The sequence below is a fragment of the Mus caroli genome, unplaced genomic scaffold (genome assembly GCF_978045245.1).
Source record: "Mus caroli unplaced genomic scaffold, Mus_caroli_1 scaffold_5, whole genome shotgun sequence".
Lineage (NCBI taxonomy): Eukaryota > Metazoa > Chordata > Mammalia > Rodentia > Muridae > Mus > Mus caroli.
In genome coordinates, this window is record NW_028227260.1 from 66,816,314 (window position 1) to 66,829,822 (window position 13,509).

General features: G+C 50.5%; 2 protein-coding genes across 7 annotated transcripts in view; one reads left to right on the plus strand and one right to left on the minus strand.

The window, feature by feature from the left end:
* Nhsl2 (NHS like 2) overlaps positions 1-13,509 on the minus strand; it is a 243,962-nt gene that overhangs the window by 18,346 nt on the left and 212,107 nt on the right. Inside the window, exon 1 of one of the 4 annotated variants that reach the window (XM_029473274.2) lies at positions 199-577. The exons of the other annotated variants lie outside the window; for them this stretch is intronic. Coding sequence (XP_029329134.2) covers positions 199-201 — 3 coding nt within the window. The 5' untranslated portion in view covers positions 202-577. Of the gene's footprint in view, positions 1-198; positions 578-13,509 lie in introns of those variants that run through there. 4 annotated transcript variants of the gene reach the window in all.
* On the plus strand, positions 2,241-6,910 carry Rtl5 (retrotransposon Gag like 5). 3 transcript variants are annotated; one of them, XM_029473278.2, is made up of 2 exons: positions 2,241-6,439; positions 6,539-6,910. In XM_029473278.2, the coding sequence occupies exon 1, from the start codon at positions 2,824-2,826 to the stop codon at positions 4,621-4,623; it is 1,800 nt and encodes a 599-aa protein (XP_029329138.1). In that variant the 5' UTR covers positions 2,241-2,823; the 3' UTR covers positions 4,624-6,439; positions 6,539-6,910. The 3 variants fall into 3 exon arrangements, with proteins under 3 accessions (XP_029329138.1, XP_029329140.1, XP_029329139.1); XM_029473280.2 differs by having other exon boundaries at positions 2,241-6,128; XM_029473279.2 differs by having other exon boundaries at positions 2,241-6,102.

Consider the following 13,509-nt stretch of genomic DNA (forward strand, 5'->3'; position numbering starts at 1 on the left):
AGGAAAGCATGTGCAGGCTGCCTGGCTAGGCACACACTTGTGCAGGACCCTTCCCAGTGGGGCCTCACGGCAGCCCTGCTAGTGAGCAGTGGTGAACAGCAGCTTCCAGGGGCGGGGGTGTCACGTAAACAGTTCAAGATCCCCTGTCGGTGGGTGGGTGCACGCTGGCTCTCCCAGGTTGGGGCAGAGGCAACTCACCATCAATACAAACTCCAGACGCTTGGCAGACTGGGGCCTTGGGCTGGGAGTAGGCTCAGGGGCCCCATCAGAAGAGCGGAAGGTCTGCCCCAGAAGTCTGGCCTCCGAGTACTGTTCCTCATATTCTTCTGAAAGACAGCATAGTGGAGACACACTCTAGGGGGTCTCAGCCAGGTGTCAGGCTAGGGAAGGACCATGAGCCAGTCTCCCACACCAAGCTGCCCAGGCTGACTCGATTGCTTCTTTGAGCTATTTCCTGGCCATTGGATTCAGAAATGGAAAAGGGCTTGGTTTCCAGGACCATGAGGGTAGAGGAAGAAAGAAAGTCAGTAAATCCAAGCTGTGCTGCTTTGGGGACCATGATTTCTCTTAGTGGTCAACGGGGAGCCCACACCTAGGACATCCTTTGCTAAAGTTCCATTCTCTGAGGCTCTGCAGCTCTTCAGCTGTTCTCCAGCACTGCTCAGGAGCAATGTGCATGAAGCCGGAAGAGAACCACACTGAGAAGTCCAGTCTGGAACCCTGCCTTAGATTGCAAGAACTTATGTTTGCTTTGTTTTTCTTTGAGACAAAGTTTTACATGTAGCCCAGGCTGGCTTCAGAACTCAAGATCCTCCTGCCTCAGTCTCTTGAGTGCTGGAGTTACATACAGGCGTGTGCCACCATACCTGGCCGCAAGAACTCATACTTGATGTTTTCTAGGTCTGGTTCCACTGTGGGTGGGGTCAGGTCTAGGGAGGCTAAAAGTCAGGAAACCGAAGGTGGCATAGAAGACAGCCAAGTTCACGGGAAACCGAAGGTGGCATAGAAGACAGCCAAGTTCACGGACACATGATGATGGAAGTATGTGTAAGATGTGAACGGGCCTGACTAAAGCCATGGCTTAGATGACATGCAGAAAGTAAGAGGTCAGAATGGACATTCCAGGCTCTGTGTGCTCTGAATCTGGTGCTGAGGCTGCTCTCAGGGCTGATTCTCTGCAGCAATGTCAGTGCTCTCTGCTCCGATTCCCTCTTCAGAAGCTCTTAAGTCTCAGGGCAGACACCCAAAGAGCACTCTTCCCTTCGAACTGTGGCCCCTGGGCATGTTGGAAAAGTTTTTCTTTGTCTGGAGGTGGAGGTGTGCCTCTCTCTGAGTTTCTGCTTCCTGGTCCTAATTCTACCTGTGCTGAACTAGCACATTCACTCCCCTCCACCTCTTGCATGGTAGCTCTTCCTTGTTGGACACAGGGCTCATGATTATCTCTTAGCATCTTGCTTCTCTAAGGTCACTACTGCCCTTTACGGGGAGTTGGGGGTTTCCACTGTATCCCACTTGGGAGGCCCATCAGATGTTTTCTGTTCTGCACTGGGATTAATATATGCTGGCACGGAGATATAAGAACTGATAAGATATTTTGTACATTTCGTATCCATTGGGCACCTCCTGGGGGAATTCAGCCCTGTGTCCAGTGTCTCTGAAAAACTCAAGTAGTAAGAGAAACTCAAAGGTACAAGAGATGGCTTTTTTTTTTTTTTTTGTGGTGCTGGACATAGAAGCTTGGGCCTTGCACATGCTACCACTAAGCTACATCCTCAGCTTGGGGAGATATATGGAGGTGCTCATTGTGGTTGGGGGGTTATTACAAGAGCAGAATGTGTGGAGTCCAGGTAAGGAGAAACCCCTTTGTTTTCTGGTGCCAGCATCCCAAGGCATGGGCTATATAACAGGAGGGCTGGAAGGAATGTGGGTCCCCATTGAGGGAGTCTCCCATTTCCTTCTCCGTGAATTGCTTGACCACTACCCTGTCTCAGCCTGTATCCTTTCTCCCTTTATGGACTACTGAACCAAAAAGGGAGGGAGGGAGGGAGCAACAGCACTGGAAACAGAATGTTAGTATCATCAGTCTGGAAGGTGAACAGAGAGATGGTTTGGAACTGTTTTCTTTTCTTTTGCTGCTCCCCATTTCTTCTTTGCCTCCCTCCTGCTGCGCAGCCGCCTCTAAGGCAGCCCCCCACCCTCGCAGTACCTTGCAACAGGCTCTGGAGATTGAGCTGCGCCTCGCGAAGCAGTTCCTCTACACTCGGGGGCCTGCCCGAGGAGAGGAACACGTTCACTGGCTGTCGCCATGACGACCTCGAGTGGGCAGTCGCTGTCGCATTTTCCCGACCCGAGTTAGCTGCAGCTAGGGAAGGAGAGAGTGAGTGAGAGCGCAGCCGCGGGAGCCAGTGGGCTCCCTCCGTTCCCGAAGGCCCGCCCCTGCGGGGGGCGCGCGTAGCTGAGCTTAAAAGGCGAGAGGGATCGCTGTCTGCAAGATTTTTCCTCGACAGATCCTGCCGCAGTCCCTTCCCTCCTACTCTGCCTGCCTCTGTTGGCGTCACCTCTGCCAGCGTCTCGTCTGTCTCCTGCGCCTGCCGCCTCCAGGTCCCGAGCTGCTGCCTGCTCTCTCTCCGACCCCTGCCTCGAGGTAACGCGTCCCGGACCGAGCCCCTGTGGGTGTGGCCCGGGCTCGCTTGCGCCGGGTCGCCCTGTCGCCGCACTTTGGTCTCCTCCCACGCCCACCTCCTCATTTCTGCCTCCTCCCGCACTCCCCATAACTCACTACCCCCAAGTGCCCGGCACTCAAAGCCCCGGGAACTTGTCACAATGTCTGAAGCGGCGGGAAATCTCAATAGCCTCCGCTTGGCGAATGTGGCCCTGCGAGAGGAGTTAAATGCCCTTCGAGGAGAGAATGTCCAGCTGGGCCTGCAGCTCGGAAGAGCCTTGGCCGAGGTTAATTCCTTGCGGGGCAATGTCTCGAGCTACATCCGCTGGCCCATGCCCATAGTGCCGGTCCTTGCCGAGGAGAACTTTGAGTTCCTGCTCAATGACACTGATCCCACTCCTGAGGAGGAGGAAGAGGAGGAGGAGGAGGAGGTGCCTTTCCTGTGCTGGCCTCCTCCACGCACAGATCCCGAGTACGTCTCAGATGATCTTTTGATTAATGTGGTCCAGGACTATACCAACCCCGACGGGTCCAGTGACCCTCCTCTGTCACCCAGCCTGTCCCAGCCGGAACTGCACTCCCCCATGTTAAAGGAGCCAACCTTTGAGTTCCTTCTGCCACCGCTGGAGCGGCCAGACATAGAACCCTTTTCAGGCGACCCAGTGTACCTGGCTGAATTTCTGATGCAGCTAGAGACTTTCATAGCAGATCATGAGGATCACTTCCCAGGGGGCGCGGAACGGGTGGCATTTCTGATCTCCTTTTTCACAGGGGAAGCGAGAGACTGGGCTATCTCAGTCACTCAGGAAGGAAGCTCCTTGCATGCCAACTTCCCGCGCTTCCTGGATGAAATCCGTAAGGAATTCTGTGGCCCCATCCCCTCACGCGTGGCTAAAAAGGCCATACGAAAGCTCAAGCAGGGAAACTGTACCCTGGGCAGCTATGCAGATGCTTTTCAGTTCTTGGCCCAGTTCTTGTCTTGGGATGACTGCCGCCTCCAAAACCAATTTCTCAAAGGCTTGTCAGATTTTTTTCGAAAGGAACTCTTATGGTCAACTGAAGTGGCCGACCTGGATGAGCTGATTCTTGAGTGTGTCAAGATAGAAAGGAAAGTGCGTGTCCCCAAGACAGCCTCGCTCACTGGAGTTCAAAATAGCTGCTGCCCCTTTGCACTAATTCCTAATGAGGATGAAAATGAAGGTGTGGAGTTCTACAGTGAAAATGAGGGTGAGGGTGAAGAGGCAGGCGGGTACAGGCTTTATCTGAAGGACCAGAGGCAGCACATGACGGCTTTCCCACAAGAGATGAGGGAGGAAGAGGAGGAGATGAGGAAAGAGGAAGAAGAGATGGAGGATGAGGAAGATGAGGACGAGGACGAAGATTATGAATTTGAGGATGATGATGAAGACGAGGAGGAGGATGAAGATGAGGAGGAAGAGGAGGAAGAAGACAAGGAGGAGGAGATGAAGAATGAGGATAGCGATGAGAATAAGTATGAAGAAGAAGATGAAGTTATCGTTAGGGTCCTGGAGCCAGAGCAGGAGCAAGAGAGGGAGGAGATAGAGCACGAGCATGTGTATGTGCACGAGCACATACACGCCCATGTGCACACACTTGCTGCCCACCACCACGGCCTACATGGAGAGCTCATGGTGATGGACGAACCTGTCCTTGTTGACACGTCAACCCAGACCATTAGCTCTGCCATAGGCTACCATGCTGAAAATTACCTGGGGGTATCCCCTTCTGTAATGCATTCTAGCAGACAGAGGAACCAAAATCGAGTCCCACTTCTGGAGGGCCTTCCTGGGACCAATTCATCCTTCTACAACTCGCCGCCACTGATTCGCCATGCAGGTCGCTTGGGGCAACGCCAAATGCGAAGATGTCCCTCAGTGCTCTTCTGCCTCACTCCTAGGCAGGGGGGCCACCGAGCTACTCAAGGTCGAATTCGAGTGTGAGTACTGGGGGTGACTTGGCCACGGGGAACACACCCTTCCACCGCTTCCCTTGCCTCTGCTATTGCTGCTGTACGTGCCCCATCTACTGACCAGTCCGTACGAAAGCCCCAGACCAGAGGAAGACCCCAAAGAAGACCTGCAGAATTCCAGATTGTTTTGCAACCACAACCAGAAGAGTGAAAAGTGCCCAACCAGGGCCATCCAGGAAAGGAGAGGTCAGGACTCAGCAGTCCTCTTGCTGTGTACTCGGCTCAGACCTCGCACAAAGTTGCAAAGCAAGTCTCTTGGCCTGTTCTTGTAAATGGCACTGGTCACCTTTGTCTCCAACTCTAGTTGTCCCCAATCTTCGCCTCTCCTGTGCTTCTTTGCCCTGTGTTCTACAGTGTTATCCTGACTTCACCCCAATGCCTGAGTGATCTGCCCCAACCAATGATCTAAAGGCATTAGATCTAAACTCTTAATGCCCTGAGGCCACTTACTAGACAACGAGCAGGATGACACCAAGAAATATGTACTCGCCATATTTCCTGCAGAAGGGCCTGAAAGGGGAACCTACACCTAGAGCAGTGAGAACCTGCAAAGCCACACGTGCAATGGACAACTTGACTGAGGTTTACTCTCTTTGGGGGGATGGCGGGCAAACGGACCCCACTTTGAGTGCTGGGGTTTACCTTCCCTCAGACTCCTGCCTCAGGACCTCTGCACAGACTTTGGCTACTTCCGCTTTCATGTTGCCTACAGGACTGGCATTAGGGGGAGGGGGAGGCAGAGGTGGTGGGACATCCTAAGGAGTGAATCTTGCTTTAGGAACAGGGCCCTCTTCTGGCTAGGCTTTAAGACTGCAGTCCCAGCCAGAGGCCTCTGAGAAGACTGTGTCCTCTAGGTTGTGGGGGTAGCCCTGCTGGCCCACTCTTTAAGCCCCTCTGACTCTAAGGAGTCCTTAGTACTGAAAGGAGAAAACAGGGCTGGCTCTGCAGAGACTGGACTCATTGCAGCGTTGCTGGCCAACACCCCTATGGTTCTCACGTGAGGGGCAAACCTCTCCTAGGCCTGTTGTTGAACTTCAGTTAACCAGTGTGGCTTAAGAGATGACTGCCTCCTGCACACTCCTGGGGCTTCTTGGGTACCAACTCAGGTGCCCCTAGTCAAAGACCTGCTGTTCACTTTTGGGTCCAGGAAAATACTGCTTCTGCAGTGGAAAGTGCACATGTATTATGCCAGTTCTGGCCACAAAATGGCAGCCTGGTTCACTGCTGACCCAAGTTGTTCCTGGACATTGAACATGCTGCGCGGTGCCTAGCAGCTGGGCAAAGTGGAGCCCAAGTTGTCCGTGGTCAGCAGGAAGAAAGCAGCAAATGGTGTCTCTTCCTCATTGGAGTCTGAAGATGAGAACCCAGCTCTGGAGTTTGAACTTAAGACCAGAGAAGGAACTTGAGGAAGAGGAGTCCTAGACAGACCTAGTTCTCAGACTGGTTAACGGTGAGCTCTCTATTCATCAGCAAGAGGTAAGGGGCCTTTTTGTTTAGCACTTCAGTTTCTTGCCTGAAGATCAGTTGAATTGGGTTCCTATAGCCTGCTGCTACCTTTTACCATGGTTTCCCCCAAAGAGAGAAGTTAATGTATAGTCATTATGGGAAATTTGGGAAGTAGTGAATGCCTTAAGGACAAAATAGCTTCCTCCCGACCATTCAGAACCTCGCCACACAGAGGCAGCATTTCATTCTTTCTTCAAGGTGAGGTCATCCTGCTGGAGGGCCAGCAGCAGGCCTGAAAATGGCTGTCGTCTGTGTGACGCAGAATCATTTCACCTTCCCGAGTCAGTTGTTAGACATTTCAGTTGTTTGGCTTGCCCATTCCCACCAGGGCAGGAGGACAGGGAACCATGTGAAGACTTTGTTTTGTGTCTCTTTTTCAGCTTATTTCCTCAAGCGAGAATTCCAGAAGGGAAAACTCTATTCCTCGAAGCTATGGACCCTGTCTGCTGATGCCAACATACTGGTCACGCTGCCTGTGTCCTTGTGGAGAAGCGCAAGAAGCAGGTGTCTTGTACCTCAGATTCCAGAGACCCCCCCATGGCACACACAGGCTTTGCCTGTCTTCACGGTGCTTCTTAGATCTGCATGCTTGTGGCCCTGACCAGGGAGACCAAGCACATGAGCACTAAACTGGCCTGGGGGCCTTTGGGGGCAGAGGGGCTTTGAACTTCCTTTAACCTTTTCCCTTCTTTCCCAGTTCTTCAATATTTGTTGTGAAGTGACAGCTACAAGAGCTGTCCGAAGCTCTGAGTGCCTCCTTGGGTTGAGGGGGGTGGGGGTGGGGGTGGGGATGCATGCAGGGTACAAGGGTGATCCAAAGACACCCGGAGGCTCCAGAGAAACAAATGTGTTACTGTTATTACTGGTACTGTTGTATTATTGTGCTGTGAAGATAAATTGTTCTGTGTGCTAAAGCTTTCTCTCCTCAATAAAACAAATAAAGGGTGTGTAAAGATTGTGTCTGTCTGTGTTACTGAACATAGACGGGGACCCAAGATGCTTACTTCCCAGGCACCTTAGCTGATCGGTGCTAGCCTGAAGCCTTGACGTCCAGCAACAACAAGCAGTTTTTGGAAGGAGGGAGTGAAGGCAGGCAGGGTGGCGAGAAAGGGCCCTTCCACTTTGGGACACTAGATGGTGCTATGGGATTCCAGTGAAGTAGCTAGAACCAAATTCCCAGAGCAGGCCAAGTAGGGTCAGCGAGACCTCCCTGCTTCTTAGAGAGTGTGGAGTCAGAAATCACTGCACCCTCATTCTGGGACTGCCTTAGCTTTCTCGGACATGAGTGAAAACGTTTTTGTTTCCCCTCTGCTGAGCCTTCCTGCTTGCGAGTGCTGGACTAAGCCCTGAGAACCTGCCATTATCCTTCATCCCGATAAATATCCTGGGCAGCAGGTTACTTATTACTCTTTAAGGTAAGGACAGATACAGGCTTAGAAGCCACTGCCCTAAGGGTGACACTGAACGGCTTCTTTACAATCCTGTGGTTGTTGGTAGTCAGCTCCCAGAACAGCTCCTCTCTGCCCCCACTCCGTCAGTCCTGCTGTCTAACAAGGCTGGCCTGTATCCTGATTCTGCCCGGCTCTGCATCCCCATAGTAACAGTCCCGGTTACTTGAGAGGAAGAAAGGGCAGCGAACTATTTTACCCAACATTTCAATGCTATAATCCAGCCAGGCAATGTTGTCTCTTTTTTAAATCTGAGGAACCCAAATCTCAGGAATCTTGGGTCCAATGAGGGGGTGGGGGTGACTCTGACTCTAGTGGGCTGCATCTGGGGGGCTCTGAGGGAGCCAGACAGGTGGTGGTTCTGTTTTGCAGAGAAACCCAGCAAGGCTAGCCCAGTAGCAGTGCTGAGTGTGTGGCTGATTGTCCATTCTGGGGAAGGACGGGGCTGCACAGGCTGTGAGCTGTCCCAGTGAGCACTGGGCCTCCTTCTAGGGTTTTAGATGGTCAGATGGAATGCCAGCAGCCCTGGGATTTTTCATGATGCTGCAGGCAGAGGGTAATTAGGGTTAGTTTTTGTAAGGACTAATGAGAGCAGGTGAAGGGCCAGAGGAAAAGGGAACTGTGCGCCAGTCCCTCGGTCTTCCAGGCCTGTCATCAACCCCACCCTCTCTTTGGTCACACCCTCTTTGCTTGTTCAGTCACTGTTGAATTCACAGAAGCAACTAAGTAGCCCAGTTGACAAGGTACACGGCAGAATAGCAGCAGCAGTTTGGTGCTGAAAAAGCAGGTGTATAAATAAGCCTCTGCATGGAGAACTAGGAGTAGCTGCTAAGGATACCTGTAGATGAGATGCTTAGAGGACTAGGGGATGGCAACCTTGAAAGTGAAAATGCAACCGGGTTTAAGAAAATAGAGAACAACTGCCCCCTCCCTCTCCCATGCCTCATAAAAGCCTGCTCAGGAGAGATGTGGCTTAAAAAAGCAGGCAGTGTGCATTGAAGACACCACTGCTTTTCTGGGTTGCTGCTGCCACCCAAAGGTAGACAGGCCCCACCTGGGATCTTGGGCACCCAACCTAAGGGAACCTTGCACCTCATAGCAGCCTTTTTGCATGCCAAGAATAAGGAAGTGACAGAATAGAAGAAAGGAAGGGAAGGGAGAGAAGGGTGAGAAGAAGAAGAGGCTTCCCAAAGCCCTCTTCCTAAACGATGGTGTGAGCTGGAGAGGATTGTGCTGCCTAAGATACTGGCTCAGCTATCCTTTTGTTTCTACACAATTCTAATGGCAGTCTAGTTGTGGGGACTAAGTAGCCCAGATGTCATTTACTGGCCAGTTTCTTACAAGCCTTCCCATACAGTTCCCAAAGCAGGCAGCAGTTCAGAGAGATGATTCTAACATATAGTACACAATTGAGAAATCTATATAACGATGATTGTCCAGCATATACTATGGTCTGCTGTAAGCTGACCCCTTCTTGAATCCTACCTCAGATTCTAAGACAGACATTCTTATGTTTTATATCTATGGATATTCCATAGGTGGGTGCAGACATTTGTCTTGAAGAATCTGGGCCTATTGATGTGCAGACTGTGCCCTCCAGGGTCACAACTGGCTTATGGAGCTCAGGAAGGGATAACGAAGGCTCCTCCTGAGAAAAAGCACCTAAGGAATGGGGACCTCCACTTAGTGCATCCTGCATTTTGCCCAGACCAGGGAAAGCTCAGCAGGCTATCTCTCCCCAGGGACCCTGGGCAGAAACACAAAGCCCAGAGTTCTCAAGTTGCCTTGGTAACAGGGGGACATACTTGGAAGAAAACAGTTGGTTAAAGGCTTAAAGGGGTGGATATTTCCTTTGACAGTGAGCAGGCCCTGACCTGCTCCCTGCAACCCCCTCCCTTCCTACCTGCCACATGCAGATGTAGAATAGAGGCCCCTTACCTCAGTAGCCCTCCTAATGGAGGATCGGGGTTGGGTGGGGACTGGAACATGGGTCCCCCTCCAGATGTTAATGTAAGAAAGGTTAAAATGAAATGTGTGAAGTGCTGGCCATGGCTTGGGGGAGGAGCTTATCTCAAAGGACCCACACACAGCTGAAACTAGGAGGCCCAGTTCCCCAGCAATTCCTGTCTTTCTTCCCACTTACCGCACTTAAATGAACCTGGCTGAGGTATGGAATAGGCCAGACAATCCAGCCCAGACTCCCTATCCCCCCAGTTCAGCCTCTCCCCATCTCTCCCCTAGACTATTGCTATAGTTCCTTGCTGGTCTAAACTCTACTATCTCCTACTAATCAACCCACTTTCTATGTATCTGGGGTAGTGTTACTGAGTGTGTTTGAATGCATGTGTGCATGGACACACGTGCTCCTCTGGAACTTACAAATCTCATTGTCAATGGCTCTCCTGGAGACGAAGGCTCCTGGACCTGATTCTGACATTCTTCTTTATCTGGTCCAAAGGTAGGCATGCCCACTCATCTGCCCAGCTACGTTCCTTTCTTCTTCTGGTCTGTCCTATCTCCAGATATGTTGAACCACTTCCTTCTTCTCCTTATACACCGTGCCCTTTCATACTTCTGGGCCTTTGAACATCCCATCCAACTGTCCTAAAAACTCAAACGTGCAGAATGAAATGACATGACCCCACAGTCTTAATTATTTGGGAGGCGAAAGCTGGAGGATTGTTTGAGCCCAGGAGTTCAAGACCAACTTGCACACTATAATGAGAACCTTCTGAAGAAGGAGGGAAGGAAAGGAAAAGGGGACAATCAGGAGAAGAAAAAGGGGGAAGAGGTGGGATTCACACTCTTGGCTCCAGTCTACTGGCAATCTGCTCAACTCCAAGATCACTTCCTTCATGAAAGCACCTCTGCTCCCACACAGCCCTGCCTTGCAGAGCTCCTCCTTGCCCTGTACTTCTGGCCCCATTGAAACATCAGGCTAGAACAAGGGTGTCCTGGGTTGCAACCTGAGCTCATTGCTGCAGGATCTGTGCAATGTGAGAATGTGGACTTTCCCCATGGAATATGGATACTGCACTAGTAGTTGCCTTTGGAAGGAGGACTGGTCCCTTAGACCTGGCTGGTGTTGTGCATATGGAGCTAGGAGGTCCCCACAACAAAGCTAGAGGGGAAGCAATAGGGATTGTAGCCATATAAGCAAGAGAGGGGGACATTCTATGACAGACTAGTGGTATTCTCTTCTGCTAACAGACTTCTGAAACAATGGAACCCAAAGAACTAAAAATTTCCCAGGAATTGCAGTGCTGGCAGAAGGGAAAGGCTGAAGCCTTGGTGTTTGCCAGAGGAGGAACTTGCCTCCCAGGAAGAGTTCTGACAACTTATCAGACTAGCCTGCAGGACAGAACAGAGCCCAGACTATAATGGGTGATTAGTTCCCACACCCGTAGCCCCAAATATGGATTTGAGAGTTACTACACCTCTTTACCTCTTCTCAATGTGGCCACACAGAAAACCACTTTTATCTGGTTTTCATCATTACTTTTCTCTTTAACTGGTGTATTGAGAGCAGAAGGCAAAGCCTAGCTCATTTAGACTGCCAAGGAGCTAGCTGTTCCCTCTTTAGCTGAGCTCCTTGGTAATGTCCATCATCCCTTGGAGGGCAGTGACCTCCTCTCTGTTGTGAAGAGTGACTTCCACTGGCCTTAAAGTTTACACAGTTGTGGCCTTGAACTAGGCTTCTGCCATTCTTGTGATGCATGCCCTTGCCTTGATCACTGTGTTCCTTTATAATTTAATTTCCTTCTTCTAAAAATGGAGGTGGCAGTGGAGCATATGGAGATGAACCAGCAATGACAATAGTCAATACCTGGTTAGCTAGAGTGACTGTGAGTTCAAGCTCAAATGCTTTCTATTATTGTCACAACGTTCCTACGAGCAGTGCCACTTGCCCTGCTCTGGTAGATTAAGACACGCAGCACAGAGGTGAAGCCAACAGGCATCGTAACACTAGCATGCAGACAGGCAAAGTTGTATAGTTCAGAAGTGAAGCCCAGGAGATGTAGGCATGGTGACACACACCTGTAATCCCAGAGCTGAGGCAGATAGACGGCCAGCTAGGGGCCAGATATGGCTGCCTAGTAAGACCATGTCTCAAGAAAAACAGAAAACAATGACACACAACCAGGGCCCAGGCATGGTGGCTCATGCCTTTCATCCAAGCACCTGGTAAACTGAGGCAGGAGGACATTAACTTGAAAGCCAGCCTTGGCTATGTAGTGAGACCTCCTCCACCATCTCCACAAACAGACAAAAGCACACAAACACCAAGACAAAACAACAAAACTAGGTCCAAGGAGCACAAGTCGCCTAAGAGCTCAGGCAGGATGGTCATCCTTGGTGACTCATGTGGGAATGCCTCTGGCAGTTTAGGAAACCTGGATCCTATCTCAAAAGAATATTTTTTTGAGATACATTCTTCCTTGTCTTACATGCATAGAATATGATATGCAGTATGACAAAGGAGATCGATCATATGAGATTGTCATGATTTATTTTTTTATCACCTTGTGGTCCAGTTCTATCACTAATAATAGATTAAACCACAAGGCCTAATGGCAAGTCTAGAGATTAGAGTCTGGTGATCCCCGAGACATAACAACTGTCACCTGATAGGAAAATAGCTGTGATTTCTCTTGGTGAGAAAATCACGATACGGCTAATGTTATTGTGATGTGTTGCCTATGTTTGTACTTCAAGGAAATGCTAAAATTCCTGTTCATGGTTAGCAGAGAAAAGATCAAATGATCCCCCCCCCTCCCCGCAAGTTCTCAGATCTCCTAAGTTCTAGCTGGAGACCTGCTAGAGAGCCACGGAGCTCAAATTAAGGAGTCCTGCCAGAGGGCATCAGAGAAAAGACAATGGCTGCCCTGTCAGCTGTGGGGACAAGCTGCGGGCTGGCAGAGGGACAAGTGTGTGGTTTCTTTTTCAAGAACTGTTTACAGAAATCATGAAGTCTGGCAGCTCCCTCTTCCTCTTGGTCCTGAGGCAGCAGCCTGGGGTGGGGCTGAAGCTGTCACAGTTGGTTTAGGTTTCTTGTACACTATACACCCATTCCAGAGAGTTAACTCTAACTCTAACTCTCTCTCTCTCTCTCTCTCTCTCTCTCTCTCTCTCTCTTCATTTTCTCATTAAGGAAATTTTGGTGGGGTTTGCTCTGTTTAAAAATTGAGACCCGCTTACAAGAGACACAGATGTCTCATTAGTCTAGAAGTCGATATTTTATTGAATGTAACAGTAAATGAATTATTAGAGTTCTGAACGAGTAAATACTTTAAGCACAGGGCCTAGGTAAGGCTTGGGGCATGCAGCGAAAAGGGGAAAAGATACCAACTGGGTCAGTAACCCTAGGCCATCAGTCAGAATCAGCCCTTGCCCCACATCTCAAATGCCTTTTCCTGCCTTCCTGAGTCTCCCACCTGTCATCTGAATCCCTGCCAACCAGGACAGCACAGTCCTGGGCACTGTGACCAAGGAGGCATATGGTCAGAATGATAGGAGGCCTTCCTTGTTCTGTTCCCATTCAGGATTCAATGTGGACAGTGCTCAATAAGATCAAGCCCCAGGCCTATCCACAATGCTTTGCTCCAGGGTTCCTGCTGGTCTGAACTTGATGCTTTCGGCTCAGTTCCAGGCCCTCATACTTACTCCAAAATGAGCCACTTTGGCTGAGGGCCACGTACTAAAAAGCTGCAGCTTAATTCCCACAGCAAGAGGTAGGACCGTGACAGCCCTGTGAGCCACAGTCACTAGTTACTAAAGACGCGGGTTCAAAATCAATTTGCCTCAGTTGGCACAAGGAACAGAAATGTATGCTTTGGGGCTCTGGCTGAAAGCTACACATGGGAGAGATATAGGCTTTTGCCTGTGAAGGACTTTCTTAGATG